Source organism: Poecilia reticulata, chromosome 19 (genome assembly GCF_904066995.2).
Source record: "Poecilia reticulata chromosome 19, P_reticulata-male-v2, whole genome shotgun sequence".
NCBI lineage: Eukaryota > Metazoa > Chordata > Actinopteri > Cyprinodontiformes > Poeciliidae > Poecilia > Poecilia reticulata.
Window position 1 is genome coordinate 23,412,666 of NC_088848.1, and position 17,682 is coordinate 23,430,347.

The 17,682-nt window shown below is 40.7% G+C and overlaps 2 protein-coding genes across 5 annotated transcripts; one reads left to right on the plus strand and one right to left on the minus strand.

Annotated features, from left to right (window-relative positions):
* The first annotated feature begins 116 nt into the window (after positions 1-116).
* Positions 117-9,476, plus strand: rsph10b (radial spoke head 10 homolog B). Of its 3 annotated transcripts, XR_014085181.1 has the most exons (19): positions 117-752; positions 1,408-1,483; positions 1,590-1,658; positions 1,766-1,939; positions 2,460-2,545; positions 2,618-2,738; positions 2,923-3,099; positions 3,548-3,647; positions 3,712-3,839; positions 3,910-4,099; positions 4,202-4,298; positions 4,789-4,868; positions 5,717-5,865; positions 7,175-7,279; positions 7,364-7,552; positions 8,210-8,285; positions 8,503-8,683; positions 8,901-9,040; positions 9,167-9,476. XR_014085181.1 is itself a non-coding variant. In XM_081601124.1 (18 exons), exons 1-17 carry the CDS (start codon positions 538-540, stop codon positions 8,676-8,678), a joined length of 2,208 nt encoding a protein of 735 aa, XP_081457250.1. In that variant the 5' UTR covers positions 117-537; the 3' UTR covers positions 8,679-8,683; positions 8,901-9,129. The 3 variants fall into 3 exon arrangements, 2 of the variants coding, with proteins under 2 accessions (XP_081457250.1, XP_081457251.1); XM_081601124.1 differs by lacking the exon at positions 9,167-9,476 and having other exon boundaries at positions 8,901-9,129; XM_081601125.1 differs by lacking the exon at positions 9,167-9,476 and having other exon boundaries at positions 3,724-3,839; positions 8,901-9,129.
* dlgap5 (discs, large (Drosophila) homolog-associated protein 5) lies at positions 9,076-17,312 on the minus strand. 2 transcript variants are annotated; one of them, XM_008438148.3, is made up of 19 exons: positions 17,177-17,312; positions 15,947-16,195; positions 15,656-15,840; positions 15,492-15,569; positions 15,344-15,383; positions 14,958-15,035; positions 14,767-14,877; positions 14,592-14,666; positions 13,769-13,797; positions 13,425-13,666; positions 12,505-12,648; positions 12,328-12,416; positions 12,086-12,246; positions 11,903-12,004; positions 10,733-10,928; positions 10,154-10,650; positions 9,905-10,070; positions 9,476-9,519; positions 9,076-9,320 (listed from the first exon to the last, which is right to left on the minus strand). In XM_008438148.3, the coding sequence occupies exons 2-19, from the start codon at positions 16,182-16,184 to the stop codon at positions 9,210-9,212; spliced, it is 2,586 nt and encodes an 861-aa protein (XP_008436370.1). In that variant the 5' UTR covers positions 16,185-16,195; positions 17,177-17,312; the 3' UTR covers positions 9,076-9,209. The 2 variants fall into 2 exon arrangements, with proteins under 2 accessions (XP_008436370.1, XP_008436371.1); XM_008438149.3 differs by lacking the exon at positions 9,476-9,519.
* Positions 17,313-17,682: the final 370 nt, after the last annotated feature.

The following is a 17,682-nucleotide window of genomic DNA, read 5'->3' on the forward strand; positions in this document are numbered from 1 at the left end:
ATTGATAATGTGTCATTTAAAGATTCCTGAATTGTATTCAAAGCTAAGTTGAGCATTTCTTCACTCCTGTCAATTAAAAGGTAAATGCAGGTTTTGGTGAAATTTAGATGAATTGGAAGTTAATTAATATAAAGATAAACATAAATGTTTACTTAACATAAATGTTCTTTTTAATGTACGTGTTTTGGTCACAGCAAAAGTCAACAAGTGGTATTTTTTTCTTAAAATGTATTTCAAGTTAAAAGGCAAAAACTAACCTGACATGCTGTTTATACTGATGTAATTGACGTGAAGTGAATGTCTTGTATTTAAATGTAAAACGTTTCTGTTTATGCTTAATTATGTGTACAATTTAAAATGAACAGCTTAAAAAGGTTTTAAAAAAGGAAGAACTTCTTTAATTTAGCTTTTGTTAGTTTTGCGCTTTTTGACTGACTTAGGCTGCCGTAGTTAGAAGCTTTCTCGAACGTTACCATGGAGATGTTTTAGGTCGCGTGAGAAACAAAACAAAGGACGTTTGAGGGAATAAACGTAGCCATGGAGGTTTTAAATGCTGAACAGTGCGACGAAGAAATATGTATAGAAGCAGAAATTAAAAACAACGAGAATGGCGGTAAAAACTTAGATGAAAGCTTGTTAAATTTATCAGAAAGAGTAGCTCATATTCTGCTGCGGGACTCAGAGAGTGAAAACCGAAGCCAAACCGAAGACATTTATGAACTCCCTGATATAATTTGCTTGGAAATACAAAGGTAGCTTAAATAGTTATTTAGTTATTAACTTAACATTTAATAAAATGTTTTAAAATGTTCTCAAATTGTAATTGCTGATAAACCTTTAAATGTAGCAAGGTTCACTTTTTCAATTGGATTTGGTAAAATGGCAGTGGAGGCCCCAGGTTATATCGGGCATTAAGATTTACATTTGGGGCCCGGCCCCTCTTCCTGGTGGAATCTGGGACGCAGAAGGTGTGGAGAAGGCAAGTTGAACTGATTGATCTTAAAATCAATTAGAGATTATTTGATAGCACTTGTTTAGATGTATTTGTGAATAAACCGAACTCAAAACACAAAGAAAAGATTAATATCAGCAACTGATTGCAGCTACATTTACAAAACGATGGAAAGTTATTCTTTGTAATAAACTTGCCAATTTCTTTACATCTTAAATAAAAATTCTAAGCAGTTTGAAAACTTTTTATTGATATGTGCTGAAAATATACTTATGCAAATTTAATAATAATCTCATTCTAACTAAATCTACAAATCTGTACCTTTATGGTCTCTTGAAATTCATCTATTTATGGGAGGCCCCTGAATGTTTGGGGGCCTTAAGCAACATCATAATTCGCTTGTGCGTTGGACTAGTTCTGCTAAATAGAGTATATAATTTTGTCAACGTCGACAGATACGAAGGAGAAACCAGCGAAGGACAGATCAATGGAGAAGGAGTTGCTTCTTTTCACGGAGGACATGAGTACAAGGTGCATTGACTGACACAAAAAGTTGAATATTTAGATTTCCCTCCACGTTACACAAAGTAATTTTCATTTAATTTGATTAACCGGTTATGCAAATTGTTTTGTGAAGGGAATTTTCTCCAAAGGACTCATGGAGGGATCTGGTACCTTCACACAGGCAAATGGTGTGAAATATGAGGTAGGTTCCCTAAGTGATGCATTTAATCACTACCTAAACACGTGGAATAATCATTGTATCTCCTCACCAAAAATGTCAAAGTGAGTTAAAATTTTCAATGTTGGCAGGGAGACTTTGTGGGCAACTTGCCAATGGGCCAGGGGACTTTCACATGGCTTGATGGTAGCACCTATACAGGGGACATCAGCAGAGGTATAAGACATGGAATGGGAACCTACAAAAGTCCCAGAACCGTTATGTCTTACAGTGGGCAGTGGGATCACGGCAAGAGGCATGGAAAGGTAGGATTTACTCATTTTACTCTTCCTCCTATTTTTAAATGTAGTTTTTTTTTCTCCTCACAGAATGTCAAAATGATTGAATATGTACAGGCATATTATACATACACCCCACGGATGTTTGGATAAATGTTCCTTAGCAGTTCACAGAGATATGACAGACTTTAGCCACCAACAACCTACTGACACATGGTCGTGGTTGAATAGTTAGTTGCTTTTCTTCACAGATTTTGTAAAGCTCATTTAATTTAGTTACCTAGACCAGACTTTTAAATGTGGACCTTAAATTTACAGCTCAATATTAACCTGCTTCATCCAATCCGAAAAATGTTTTGGGGATAATTTTACTGCTGGACCGCTTGACCATGTGATCATGGAACATCCTCGGTAAATTTAAACCTGTGCATCCGGTCCTTTTATAAATCATACTTTGTATTCATACTTTGATAAATTTAACATTAATGTGACACTTATCTCCATGATGGGTGGATGTCAGCTTTTGACCTGAGCTCTGTTTATTTAGGGTAAAGTGTATTATGATGAGGACCAGACCTCCTGGTATGATGGGGACTGGGTGGTGAACAAGAGAGAAGGATGGGGAGAGAGGGGGTAAGCATGTCCTTGCTTGGTTACTAGCTTGTCGTTAATATTAGTGAGATAATATTACGTGTGTTTTAACAGTTACCCGTCTGGAAACACATACACTGGTGAGTGGAGGAACAATCTGAGGCATGGAGAGGGAACTATGAACTGGACCAAACTGGGACAGCAGTATGTTGGGAGCTGGAAAGATGGAGTGCAGGTATGAAAGTTACATTGTGTGAACTGAACACATATGTAGATACAATAATTATTTATTTTTTTAATTAACCCTCTAACCGCTGACCTGGAAAGAACCTGCCGGGACACTTTAGTCATTTTGCAACAATGCCATATTTTAATGTTTATTACGAAACGGATTGGAATCTTGGTTCTTAATCTTCCAGCATGGTTTGGGAACACACACCTGGTTTCTGAGGCGCATTGATGGATCCCAGTATGCCCAGAGCAACCAGTACAGGGGGGAGTTCTGTGAAGGTCAGCGTCACGGAAAAGGAACCTTTTACTACGCTGGCGGTGCGATCTACACCGGAGAATGGAGGAACAATAAAAAACACGGACAGGTTAGTGTTCATCTGAGAAATATAGAAACTTTAAAAATGAACTGAAATCTGGATTATAAATCAGATGCAGACTCGGATAAATGTGTTAGTACCCCTGGTAAACACATTTACAGGTTTTACTGGATTAATATAATCTCACACTTCCATATTTTGTATTTAGTTTGTGTTATCAATGGACAAACAATGTCTTTAAAACAAAAGCTTTACTTTTAGGCTGGGTTGTTCAGTAGGTATGTGTATAAAAATATCATTTTGAGGAGGATGCTCTGGTGACTTTACTAATCCATCTTTACCAGAGCTGTCAATACATTTGTTGAGGTATGCTAGAAGAAGTTATCTTGTTGGGAGCTACAAGTCAAGCTACTCAAATCTGCCAGGAATAGTTTTGATCATTTTGCTTCCGTAATATTTGAAGCGTTGTAAGATGTGTGTGTCCCTCGGATTTCAGGGCAAGCTCACTGCGAGGAGTGGCCGTGTTTTTGAATGCGACTTTGATGACGATCTGATCTTAACCAGCTTGAGTGAAGACAGAGCTCCACCGCCCCTCGGTAAAGAAATACCTCATTTGAACGAACATTCAAAATACATTTCACAATTTTCACGGTTTTACAGACGCCTTTGCAGGCGTCCTTCCGCTGTCAGACAACGACTCCAAGATTCTAGGATCTGACATGGCTTTCAACATCCAACTTCTCCTGAACAAGATCCCACAGAGAGACCGTGCGACTGAGCGCATGCAGGTCAGCTTCTGAGCTGTTATGACCTCGTTCCGCTGCTGTTCCCCGCCTCACGCTGCATCTGTGCTGTCAGGTGGAATCTGTGGTGATGAGCCAACACGTGGAGCTGAGGCTCATCTTTGGTTTCTACAGCAGACTCGGCCGCTCCAGTCCTCCCGACAACATCTTCCTGCTGTCCCACCTGCAGTTCTGGCGCCTGCTCAAGGACTGCAATGTCCACCGTCACGGCGTGACGCTGACACAGATAGACCGTTTGATCAGAGGTGAAGGAGTCTGGTTTGTAACTTTCACCATCCAGGACGGGTTGCTGTAGCTGCTGCAGACGTTTAGGAAGCTTGTTCTGTTGTTTTTCTTCTGTGTTTCAGAAGCAAAGACCTTCTCGCCTTTCACACTCATGCCGCTCCATGTGTTTCTCATGGGTCTAGTGACGGTGGCCTACTACATCTACAGGGAAGATTTGGTGTAAGGAAAACATCTCCTCCAGAAGATATTATGTAAAATCATTGAGCTTCAACCAACAGTGTCATATTGTGAAGAGAAAATAAAATAATTTTTACAAGAAACCTGCTTAGAAATAGCATCCTCACAGCATGATGCTGCCACTGCCGTGTGTTACACCTGGGAATGTGCAGTTTTAATATTCCACCATATGAATTTTGCATTCATCTGAATGTGATCTGAATCACATTGTTACTGTGATCAAAAGTTCAAGCAGTGTAAATACTTCAGCACAGCCCTGTTGAATAATACAATAACTTACATTTAGTTATGATCCAACTGGGTTTAGAAAGAGAATCGAAAGCAGACGATCTGACAGAAATGCATAAAACTGAACCAAGAAACACTTTTGTCCTGCTTTTTATTTGTGCAGAAACAAAGAAGACATGATGAAATATTAGTCACCGTGAGAACTTTATAAAAAATAAAAACACAACGTCTTATCTGTTTGCAGGTCTGAGATGCACCTGTTGGCCTCCTGCTTTTCCAAACTGATGACAAACGATGTCCTTCCAAACGCCAGGAATGTAAAAGGTGCTGATTTATTTTAATGGTTCCCAAAATAAAAGATCAAAACGTATATTAAAACAAGATTGACAATAATAATAGTAATATACTATACAAGATTATAACATAAAAACAATACTACAATTATCAGAAATAGAAGCGTCATACTCCGAGTGACATGCAACTCAGTCGAATGAGTTTTCTTTTTATGTACATAATTTGTAAGTGTATGGAACATCAAAGACAGCTGACTACTTACATATCATATCAGCATATCAGTGCAGAAAAAACAGAAGTGCAATAACAGCAGAAATGTTATTTAAAATTGAGTAAATGACTGTAAATGTCAGCAGAGATGACGGGACAGAGAGCAGTGATGGTTGTAGAGTCTAACTTCTGCTGGGAGGAAGGCTCTCTGGTTAGGTTTCCAGGGAAACCCAGCAGATTATTCATGCAGACAACATTCATTTCTTCATGTTTGTAATAAAGTAATAAAAATAAAGTAACACTTTATTTGATGGGCTGTGCATAAGACTGACATGACCCTGTCATAAACGTGACATAGCTCATGTCATGAAGGTGAAGGAGTCTTCATGAATGTTTACGACCGTTGTCATGACGTATCATTCAGTAAATAATGACACTTCACTTCATGTTATGCACACCCCGCAAATAAAATATTACCAAATATTGTTTTTTTGTTTTTTTATAGTTGTGCATATAAAATGTTTAAATAAAACAATGATAAACACATTTACTGAATACACATAAGCAGAGTATTGAATGGTTGGACTCATACTAATAAAAAGTCATTCCCGTGTTGCCATACATGTTGTCTTTGAGCTGATTTAATAACTGCAGCTGTTTTAACGCAGGTCTCCTGTTCAGCCAGCCCGACGTCACAGAGGAGGCTCTGAAGTACCTGAACAAGTGCTGGGAAATCTTTCAGTATTTCTGCAGGATCTACTCAGCCCACAGCGACGAGACATGCATGACCTGCAGACACCTGCTGTGGATGTTCAAGGTGCCACAAGCTGCACGCATATCAATCCATCAATCGATCAGTCAATCAAGTTTATTTGTATAGCATATTTCAGCAACAAGGCAGTTCAAAGTGCTTTACATCATTAAAAGCACACACACGCATGCACACACACACACACACACAGTTACACACAAATACAAAACTGTAGAACACACATCAGTACCACACATACACTGACTCATTCTTTTACTTCTGTTAGTTTGATAACCAGTGCTGTAAACCTTCTTTCAGAACAGCTCAAGCTGTCGGACTGGATGAAGAGGCTTTCATTTTAGGCCTTGCCACAGCTTTTTAATTAGATTTAGTGCTTTGACTGGACCATTCTTACAAATGAATATGTTCTGATAAAATCCACTACTGCTCTAGATACTTCTAGCTAAAGTTAAAAAGTTCCCACTACCTCTAAGTATATGACTGTTTCCTGGGAAGAGAAGCCCATCCAGTTTTTTCAGAGTGGTGCGTAATGTTAGTTTTCCGCCACACAAGGTGTCATTTTAGCAACTGACTATTCTGATGATTAAGCAGATATAATTTCTGCAGATTTTTCATGTTCTACTTGGGATTGTTTTAGAATACAAATAAGCAAATATTTAAATTCCTTTTGTAAATAAAAAAAAAGTAATTGCCTAAATCGCAGTAGCAGCATTCCTTTACTGAACACTTGATCATTTGTGGCAAAGGATGCATCTGCAGCTAAAACACCATTCTGACATCAACATGTGAAAAGCTTAGCCCTTTCTGCTGGCTGATCTGGTGATTAGATTTTTGGATTAATTGTAAAGCAAAAGGTGCTTAATATTAGATTTTTTATACAGAATTTGAACCAGGTGAAGATAAAACTGTCACTTGAGGAGTTCTGTGTAGAGCAGATTACAAATAAGTGTGACTTTTTAAAATCTATATAGTCCAATTAATAATTAATGAATGACTAAATTAGTTGGTGATTATTTCAATAATCAATTCAACACCATGAGTGGGGTTAATGGTTTCAGCTCTGGTTGCTGGTTTTCCTACATGGTTTGTAACAAACGGCATGTGGAACTGCTCTCCTTAAAGCCCACGGCAGTGAAGCATCGTCCTGCCTGCAAATCGTCTCTGCAGCTCCTCCAGTCATTTTCAGATGATAGACTGATATAATGCAGATGGTTTTTATAATCAAACCCTTTAAGAACCTCTCTACCACCCTCTATGGGCTTTAAATCTAGTTTTCAGTTACTGTCTTCTATCCTGCAATATCTCTAATACATGGTTAAGGCATTAGACTAATAATGTTGTGTTACCTTCCCAGGACCTCAGACTGTTCGATCAGCAGCTCACCACAACAACATTACTGCAGCTCCTCATTGCAGAGAACTGTCTAAGTGACAACTGGCCTTCTCGTGTGGAGCTGGAGGTCTGCCTCTCCGTTTCCAGCCAATTATCATAATGTGCCTCATTTAGCGTTTCACTAATGCTTTCGTGCCGATCTCATCTGTAGATTGTGTTCCTGGAGTTTTTCGAGGTGCTTTTGGCCTGTGCAGAGTTCAAGTTCCAGCAGGTTTCTGATGAGCCGGAGGAAAGCATGGACCAGATTGCGACAGACAGCCAGATTACAGAGAATTCACCTGAGGCGGAAGAAGCCACAGGGGAGGAGGAACCAGAGGCTGCAGCCCAACATGTCCAGGAAGTGAGAATCTTTCTTCTGTTAACTGTCCTACATAAAAAAATGTACGAGTGATAAAAATTCCTGAGATGAGTGTTTCACGTCAGTCTAATATGCAAAATTCACTGTTTAAAAGTGTTGAAGTGGGAAACCAGATAATGTTGACATGATCAGCACCTATCAATATTTTTCAAACCTGGCCTTTAATAACAGATTTTCTTTTACATGGAAAAGAGCAAAGCTACTGGCTAGAACTTTAGATAGAACCCACTTTAGATACTGTAATATATATATATATATATATATAAAAATATATATATATATATATTTTTTTTTTATTTTGTTGAAAATCACAATAAAGCAAAGTTGCTTCACATTCCCTCTGGTGACATCACACACAAATAATTTTGAAACTAGCTCCTGTCTGATGTCACTTTTATACTTGTGCTTCTTGTGATATCAACCCAAATAAACAGGACAGAATTAGCACCATTTTTTTCCTTCTGGATGCTTTTTTTAAAAACATATTTGGTGAAATTTTGTAGTGGAAGTCCAGACTTCATTACACAGCTGGTTTTTTTTGTGTGTACATTTTCGTATAAATAAACTCTACCGGATGCCATCTTTAATACTTTTAATATCCACACAGATAGTCACCATAAACTAATCGTGTTGTTGTAGAAAGAAAATGCCGCTGTGCCAAAAATGGAGAGTGAGGAAGACAAACTTGAAGAGCCAGAGGAACCGCAGCCTGCAGGTTCAGCCTGGTTTAGTTGTGTTGCCTTCATCTGCAGTTTATCTGAGAAATCCTTTTTTATACATATTGTATTGAGAATAAAAAGGACATTAGAAATTTAGTTTGTAGTCTTAAAAAGCAGTTTATAAAAAGAGCCAAGTCTTTTGATTGCCTCAGAAATCATTTGCAGGAATGTTTCATTCAGCAAAAATTTGGTCTGATTCTATATTTTTCCTAGAGGACTTCTTGGAGGATCATAGCAAGGAGAAAATGAACAAACGTGAATCTGGAGACCATCAAAAACCAAGCACCAGCCTGATTATCCAACAGTTTTTTACCCACTGCTTCTTCCCTGCAGTTGAACATCACATTTTGGTTACCAGGAAGATGGAGAATCTTGCCAAGGAAGCCTGAAACACGTATTTCACTTTATAGAAAACTATGGCTAAGATGTTTTAATTCCTAAAAGAACACCATCATGGGCAGCTAAAACTAACGATTGTTAGCTTTGTACTTACTGTAATTTCCAGACTTTTGTTTTTAATACTGGTTTAAACAATGATCCATAAGTATTTTCATTCATTCAAATGTCCTAAACTTTTGTTCTGATGCTCATCTTCTATCATTGCGTTGCAGGAACCAGAGCCAATAATAAGCAGTATGTGAAGATCAGCAACCTGAACCAGAGGACACTCGACATCTTCAATACAAGAAAAGCTTCTGTTCAGAGTTCTCTCCATTGTACAAAAAAAAATATTTGGAAAGGCTTACAGCTGGTATGTGATGTAGTGTTAAGCAAATCCAGAGACAGTTTGCAAACACAACGTTTAATTCAAAAGAAGTAAAAGAAATATTTTCTACCAAATTTGAAAAAAATGACTCAGATTTTCTTTTTTAAACAGATGAACACATTTAAGTCAAAACAGAACAATGTAAGAGAAGCTTTTATACGTTTGGAGGGGTGAAGACCATGAGGTCACTTGAACAGGTGGACTGACGAATCCGGTCCTTCGGGTCCGGGGTGAAGAGCAGCAGGGCCGACTGCGCAGTCTGCACCTACAAATACAAAAAATAGATTCAAAATGAAAGAAACCAGTACCAGAATTGATCAGTTATTAATTATTAAAGCACAAAGAACTATTGTATGCTGATTTAAGTTAGCATTTGTTTTTGTCTAAAGAAAAGTACAAAAAAAAAAAAAAAAAAAAGACCTGAGGTGATTGAGGAGTGAACACTGAAGACACCGCTGAGAGTGCTGTTGTGAGAGATGAGCAAAAAAAAAAGTGAACAAACCCCAAAGCAAATCAGGCAGGCAGCAATAAGCAGGAGTACACTTGGGGAAAAAATCCAGAATTCATTAAGCAGAAAAATAACGCAAAAATACACAGATAAGAATTTTGGTTGTAATTTGAATACATTTTCTTGTAAAGTTCTTGATACAGCTCAAAGTTATTCCCTTGTGTAATCTCTGGGGGATTTAAATAAAGCATAGCTAAAGTGAAAGGAAAAGAATCCCTGCAGTTCACTTAAAAATGTGCAGTTGTAACAAATAAATAGAATAAATGTTGTAGCTTCCTGCTTAATGAAGCCTGAACCAGAGGGAATCCCAGTGGTCGGTGCTCATGCAGCGTTCTTCATACCCGGCTCTAGATGAGCAAGCAGCTCCTCAGGTTGTCCTTCAGGACTCTTCATTTCTACATCCGCTCCCATAGATGGTGACAGCTCTATGGCAACAGTGTCCCCCAGTGACATACTGCATCTCTGCGACGGCTTGAAATAACGTTCAAAGTCCAAACCAGGAATTTCCTGCATTTAAAATAAAGAATAAAATCTGAACAACACATAAAAATGACTTTGTGTTGATGAATACAGAAGTATCTGGATCAGACCTCAACTACTGAAGCATCTGGAGTGGGAGAGCTGGGCGGCTGGGTCTCCATGGGAACCTGATCGGAGGGGGAACGGGATGGTGGTTGGACTGCAGCTGTTTGACATGGAGACGGAGAAAGTCTGGCACTGATGACATCACAGGGTTTGTTGTCCACAGAAAGAGTTGGAAGGTCTTCCGACACCGTTTCCTGTTCAGACTGCAGGTTGGGACTCGTCTGGTTCTGGGGCTCGTCTGAAGTAACTTCCTTCACAGGGGAGAAGCAGAGAGAAACGTTCTGGTTCTGGGAGGCCTGAGGAGCTTCTTGCTGGGATTTGTAGTCCAGGTGTTTCTGTGCAGAGTGGACAGGCTGAGCGGGAGGAGCAGGAACAGGGGTCTGGGTCAATGCAAGGGACCGGCGGGTGACTCTCCTGGGTGAGGGGTAAGCTGCTGCGGGGGAAGCCTGGGTCAACGCCGTCTGGGGCAACGCCGCTGCGCTCAGGCGGCTGGATCGCCGGGCTGAAAACACAAACGTGCGCCTATTAGAAAAATGATTATAAACAATAAAGCATAAAGATGTGAAGCTGTATTTGTTGCTCACTTGATGGTCTGGCTGGGCTCTCCAGCTGGGAGAGACCTCCCAGTGGCTCCTGCCTGCCAGCAGCAGCCCCTGTGTCCTTTGCCTTCTCTGCCTCAGCTGCCTGCTGCCGGGCTTTCATGGCAGCTTTCACCGCCGCCAGGCGAGACTTGGCCGCAGCTTTGTTTCCCGTCAGCTTGGTGGGAGCGGCCGACATTTTCTTTAAAACAATCAGGAAAAGTTAGGATTTTTACTGGTTAGACCCAGAGTTCAGTACTGAAGGCTGTGCAGATAAACGAGAGGGTATGGGACACAAATGATAAACTAAACTGTCTGCTATAGAGAAATGTTCACATTCTGCTAGTTAGATTTTATTTAGATATAGTAGCTTGGAGGATTTTTACCACATTAGGAGGTTTTCAGTCCAAATAACAACCAACTTAAAATTTATTTCAGGAGGAGTTTTTTATTTATTTATTTTTCTCTTTACAGTAGCAATCTGATTGGCTGATTGGTTTTAAGCATTGCGTTACACTGCCCCCTATAGGATTAGAATGTTTAAAACTAGGGATGCACCGACCCAACAATATCTGTATCAGTCCTAATATTGAAAAAGAAGTTCTATAATGGGTATTGGTAACAATGTGTCCGATCCATAAGGGCGTATCTATTTAGTCTAGTTCTATGCTATGACATGCTCTGAGCAACGTCATGCTTTATTATTCATTTTATATTATATTTAGAATTCAGAACATTTGCTGCAGTTTATTTCTTCATGTTTGACCAAGGCGACAGCATATTGTTTTTGTCAGTTTCTTTACCATCTCCTGGTTGCACTGACTGAATAAGTCAAGTTGTTTTTACATGTTTGTTAGCTTGTAAAGCTGTTGGTGGATTTCAGTGTGCTTTACTGTTGCAGAGTTATCAAATAAATTAGGAATTAAGTACATTTATGTCTGTTAAAAAAAACAACATTTTAAGTTAATTCAGCTGTTTATCTGTATTGGATTGATATCGGACAACGCTAAAGCTCAGATATCGGTATCAAAAGTGAATCGGTGTGTTCCTGTTTAAAACGCTCAGGGGGAACAGAAAGATGAAAACCTTTGCGAAACCAATCCCGTGTGTATGATATTATTACTTTACGATGCATCAGAGGTATTTGTTTTTCCAGGCCTGTTCTGCAGGGCTCACCTTCACCACTCTCCTCTGTCTTGGGGGCGGCTTCAGTTCCTCCAACCAGCCGCGGCCCTCTGCTTCTCGCAGGGCATCAAACTTCCTGTTGACGTCTTCCACCTGGAAGATAGCGCACATCTGGCTACGCTGCAGAGTTTCAATCTAAAACCACTTCCTGTCTGCCCCTCAGAGGAGCCGTACCTGGAAGTACACCATGTCCCAGAAGCCCTGCAGGTCGGTGAAGGTGGTGACCTTCTCTCCGCGGCTAAACTCGCAGTCGTCCACCAGGCCGCTGAACTGGTTGAAGCGCTCCTTCATCAGCAGCCTCGCCTGGCCTACTGCTGTGCGCATTTGGTCTCTCACTGTCACAGAGTCACAGCGGCTCTGAGTGAAAACGGCTCAGCTCACGACATCAGTTTGGGTCACTTCAAGTTTACACTCACTCTCCTCTGGGATGGTCTCGTCCTCCACTTTGGACTCCCAATGGAAACAAAGGTCTGTCAGTCTGTCCGTCTCGATGGACATTTCTGATCTGAACAAACCAGAAACCAAAAGATGCTTCAACTCTCCCAGGTTTAAAATGAGGAAGAAGAGAGCTGTGAATTTCAAAGTGCCACTACCTGAAGTAGGGCACATCATGCTTTGACTCATGCGGGCTGACAGAGGTCGAGGCGCTGCGGAGAGGAGAGTGGCCTGGAGGCTCTCCAGGCTCAGCTGGAGGTTCATCACTGAACACTGGGGCTGGTGGGAGACTGAAACTGGGACTGGACAGAAGAACCACAGCACAGCATTCATATTAAAAACAAGCAGACATTGGTGAGAAGAAGAAGAATTTCCGTTTGTCAGGGGTGAAAACCTGTCAGGATTTAAAGGTTTCTTATCAGTCAATATCAATAATTATTAGCTTTTTAGTTTTAAATATTTGAAACACTTCCATGCTGGACCGCAACCTTTTCTTGTTTTATTCACAGTTCTTTCTCCATAACATTGTTTTTTTTTTTTTTAAACAGCTATGAGGCGGTGCTGAAATCTAAAACTGCTGCTGAGCAAGTTACTAGACAGGTTGTTGCTAGGCAACCAAAGATCAACCCATCTTAGCAAGCTGTCAGAGGTTAAGCAACTAAAGCCTTTCCTCTGCCTACAACTCCCAGAATGCTGTTCAGTTCTGGATCAGAGTTCAGTGAAATTATTACATTTTCTATCAGATGTATAGCTACAGATATTGATCACGTCTATTGCAAAACATTTATTGTCCAGCCCAAGTTTATATAAGCAGAAATGATTCCACTGCTCTAATATTAACATTTCTGCTACAGCCAATAACCAGCATTGTTTACATTTCTCTGCCAATTTGTCACTGTAAAAACACACACAGAGCAGACTTCAGGTAAACTCCCCACCATCCTGCATGCATCACTATCACATGACCAAATTCCTTCATTCACACACCCAAAACTGGCAACCAGAGGGAAAGATTATGGTTATTGGAGTGCTCCGATGTTCAGGCTGATACATTGAACCGAATCAGAATGTCAATCACCTTGGAGTGAGGAAGGCGTCTGCTGATCGGGGGGTGAGAGGCTCAAACTTGAAGGCCGACAGGCCGGCAGGGGCCTGGAAGACAAAGCCGTCTGGAGCAAATGAAGGAGCAGCAGAACCCGGAGCAGGAGCAGCAGAACCCGGAGCAGGAGCAGCTTCCTCTGGAGCTGAGCTCACCACCATGGCTCTGTCCTCAGGGCCAGGCGTGGGGTGTGAAGGACAAACTGATTTCTCTTGTTCCTCCTACAAAAAGGAAAACGGCGGCAAACAACCTGATGTGTGCATCTCTCTGACTTTAATCTCACTGTAATCCTGTGTTATGGGACACTGAGGGAAAACACTCACCTTGTGCTCAGCAGGCTGGACTGTGGTGCCTAGAGTTGTAGAAATGCAAACACCAGATTTTACATTTAAAAAGAATTTTTATGTACATGTATTTTTTAATGGTGTATAGCTTGCATTTATTTTACGCCGTCTTTCATTGTGATTTGATAGTTGTTGTGAGTTGTTTATTACAATTTACGATTTTGCTCTTTAATTTGCCCAAGGCGGAATTAATGTATGTATCCTAAAGTTTTAATCAGTCTTAAAGGGGCAGTATTGAGTATTTTTCAGGCACATAGAGCCATCTGATAGTACAATCAAGTCACTGTGTTACCTTGAGCTGTTAGAAAAATGCTGTAAATATCAAACAGAATTTAAGGACATTAGATTATAATTAGGCCTCTGTCTCTTTAAAAGCTCCTGCTCTTTCTGAAACTCCAGCTTCAGGAAGTTGTTGGCTTCTCTATTCACCCTTTAACATTTTTATCAGTGTTGAACTGAGAAGTAGCTCCCATAATGAGCTCAGGAGATGCACAGTTCCACCAGGTGTTGGCTAATTGCTGCTGGCTAGTCTGGAGGAGCTGAGTGGGGGACTGATGGGGGAGGCTGTTCTGTGAAGTGGAAGTTTGGAAACTGCAGCTCTGAGGGGGAGCAGCGTCTCAAACTGAATGGTTGCCATGGAAATTCAAGGATTTCTAAAGCAAGCATGAGAGAATCAAGGCAACACTCCAGGTATCTTTTTGATGATGAAACATTATAACATGATGAATAGATTAAAAAAAGTCGATTTTACATTATACTGCCCCTTTAATCCAGGTCAGACCTTTGGGAAAATACTTTGTACCTTTACAGTTCCTTCTTTCTCCAGACGAGGGCGGTAGAGGGTTGACAACTGCTCTGTTCCTAGTGGTTCTTCCTTCTGAGAACAGAGACAGACTTTACATATTCAGTTTTCTGGACCAACCAAATCAAACAGCTCGTAAGCAGCAGCTAGGAAGCCTGTGATTGTGTAAACGTACCTCTGGCCTTAGGATTGTCTTTCACCTCAGCCTGAGCTTTAGTAACCGGAGGCCTGTTGGCCGATCTGGTCGATAACGCTCGGCCGCCTGGCCCTGACGCAGCAGGACAGCCTGACAGACACACAGATTGACATGCTAATATGGAAACACTATAGCTGCTGCTGAGGCGGGCGTCCCGTCCAGAGGGTTACCTGCACTGGTCTTGGTGGCAGTGGAGGGTTTGAGGGCAGCAGCACAGCTCCTGGCCGGGCGCTCAGCGCACGGCTGGACTGAAAAGGAAGAAGGGAAGCTGTCAGTTATCATGGGTCATCATGGGTTTTCCTTTGAGTCGGAGTCATCCAACTCAAAGGAAAAGTTGTTACAAACACTCCTTCCATTTTGATGATTACTGGTTACATTTAAAGGAAAAACCAAACTTCTGTTTCTCAAAATGTTTGTATTACAGGACACCGATGAAGCGGCCATAACAGTAATATTTATATTGCATATCAATATGAGCCCAAATGTTCATATCAGAGCATCCCTCGTTTCACTTGTAGATGGTTGTGTTAAAATAAGCTGCTTGCTCCTGACTTACCTTTGTTTGCTCGAGTGTTCTGATGCTGCATCGCCAGAGGCTACAGAAACATTTGCAAGAGAAGAGCAATAAAATATGTTTTACATTTTACTTGGTGTATTACAGGTGGACATGAGAAAATCCTCAGGATCAGAATTGCAGGATTTACCCTCTGTGGTTCCTGCTGGGGCTGTTTCATGGAGCGAGTGACTCTGCTGCTCTGGGGTGGAGCTACGTTCACCTTTCTCTGAAAGAAAGCCATCCTCAGACATTTATTTTTAGTCAAACGTATTTTTGCTCATCTAATAATATGGGTGATGGGTAGATCAGCACCTCTCTGGGTCTGGAGGCAGCAGAAGGGACAGCAGGTAGCGGAGCAAGACTGAGCGTGTCTTTGGGTTGATAGAGGCCAATCTTGAACACTCTTTTTGACTCCCTCTCTCTTTTTTCCTTTTCCTTCTTCAGCTCCTTCTGCTCTTTCCAGTTCTGCAGCCGCTTCAGCCTGTCTACTGCTGCAACTGTAGGAAAACAAATATCATAAGCCACAATTAGTGGCAAAGAAGCCAAGAATTCAGAATGTAACATGGATCTCTAGAGATGCCTGTGTGTGGAAACGGCTCATACCGTTAGCTGGTGTGGCCTTGATCCGTGTCTTCTCCTGAACAGTGGATATGTTGGTAGTCACCGTGGAGACGTCCAGGGAAGACGCGTCCGCTTCTGGCAGTTTGTCCAGCTGCCTGCGAGTGTTCACCATCCGCTCCCGGTTCTCTTTTTGGCACTGAGATCTCCGGCGTGACTGCTTCACTCGGAGCATTGACACGCTCGAGTCTCGCCGCCGAAGGTCAGCAAATCGAGAATCCATTTTTGAGAGATCTGCAGGAATGAAAGAACAGAACGCGTCCGACTTTCAGCTTCCACAAATGTTGACGAAATAAAGGAAATCCACTGCAAGCTGCTGTGATCAAAAGGTACAGTGTGTGTGGAACACCACAGATAGTGGGGAAATAAATATTGGTTGAGCTCTGGCTGCCAATAACTTCATGTTCCCTTTCCATAGATGACCCAGTTGGTCCTGCCTTTAGGTGTTTGACTCCATCTCCACACTACTGAAATTATTTTCTCTTTACTTTTTATTTAGGACTAAAAATACTTCTGGATGAGATGAGTGCTTCTTTGTTTTTGTGCATCTGCTCTGTTCTCTAAACTCCCCGTTGGTCGTTTACATGAAGTCAGGTTCTGGTGCTGCTGGAGGTTTCTTTCCTGTTAAAGGGGAGTTTTCCTCTCCACTGTTCCTACATGTCATTCATGTGTCCTCCTTTAGTTGCATAAAACACTTCTGACTGGTGCTTTTTCTTTGAAGTTTTCTTTAGTTAATTCACTACTAAACAGGAAGAGATTTTCAACAAATGTGGGCAAATGTGACTCAATCCACATGCCCCGATCAGCCCTTATATATATATATATATATATATATATATATATATATATATATATATATATATATATTAGGTTGTCAGTCATAGCAGCCCTTCTTCAACATACTTTTAGTAGCTATTTACACTAGCAAGTGAATCTACTTACTACCCACATAGTAAGTAAAACACATCTCTCTGGGCAAATGTGACTCAATCCACATCACCCGATCAGCCCTTATACGGTACGACGGTCTAAATTCACTCAAACTTGCTGCAGTAATTTAACAACAATAAAATTAAACTAGAATATATTTCTTTATAGTGGACGACCAAAGATAATCCAAAGTTAGCTAAGCTCACTCATTGAAAACTAACAGCAAGCCTTATATAAACTTTAACAGCCACCAACAAACAAATAAATACTAAATTAATACTCTACCTGATGTTCTCTCTAAGAATAATGCGCAAGAACCGTGTCTTCTTTACGAAATAGCAACTTAAAATCTAAAATCCGAACGAGCCCAACGAACACAGTGAACGCAACCTAATTTAAGAAACATAATAATGGCGGTTGAATTTTTGAAACTTTGTTAAAGTGACGCTGATTGGCTGCCTGTACAGGACTGGGCTTCTGATTGGTGCTTCTCATCTTCCTCTTTTTCTTGGCGGATCTTCAGAGGTGCATACTGCCACCTACTGTACAAGTTTAACTCATAGTCCCCTGTTTTATTTTTTTACAAAAATGCTTTATCATCCTGATTTTCTCTTTATCCTCTTTTGTTTCTAACATTTATTTTAAACTATTCTTTCAGTATTTCTCTTACTTTCCCCCTGTCCTCCTTTAGTTGCATAAAACACTTCTGACTGGTGCTTTTTCTTTGATGTTTTCTTTAGTTAATTCACTACTAAACAGGAAGAGATTTTCAACATGTAATCCTCTGGTTA

Bases quoted from the DNA above. Each gene is read 5' to 3' on its own strand.
- dlgap5 (XM_008438148.3), bottom strand. From the start codon at position 16,184: ATGGATTCTCGATTTGCTGACCTTCGGCGGCGAGACTCGAGCGTGTCA. The intron at 13,798-14,591 runs GTACAAAGTATT...CTACAACTCTAG, and splicing joins AGAAAGAAGGAACTGTAAAG to GCACCACAGTCCAGCCTGCT. The intron at 9,520-9,904 runs GTATGAAGAACG...CTCTCACAACAG, and splicing joins GCTTGCTCATCTAGAGCCGG to CACTCTCAGCGGTGTCTTCA.
- rsph10b (XM_081601124.1), top strand. From the start codon at position 538: ATGGAGGTTTTAAATGCTGAACAGTGCGACGAAGAAATATGTATAGAA. The intron at 3,648-3,711 runs GTAAAGAAATAC...ACGGTTTTACAG, and splicing joins CAGAGCTCCACCGCCCCTCG to ACGCCTTTGCAGGCGTCCTT. The intron at 3,840-3,909 runs GTCAGCTTCTGA...CTGTGCTGTCAG, and splicing joins GTGCGACTGAGCGCATGCAG to GTGGAATCTGTGGTGATGAG.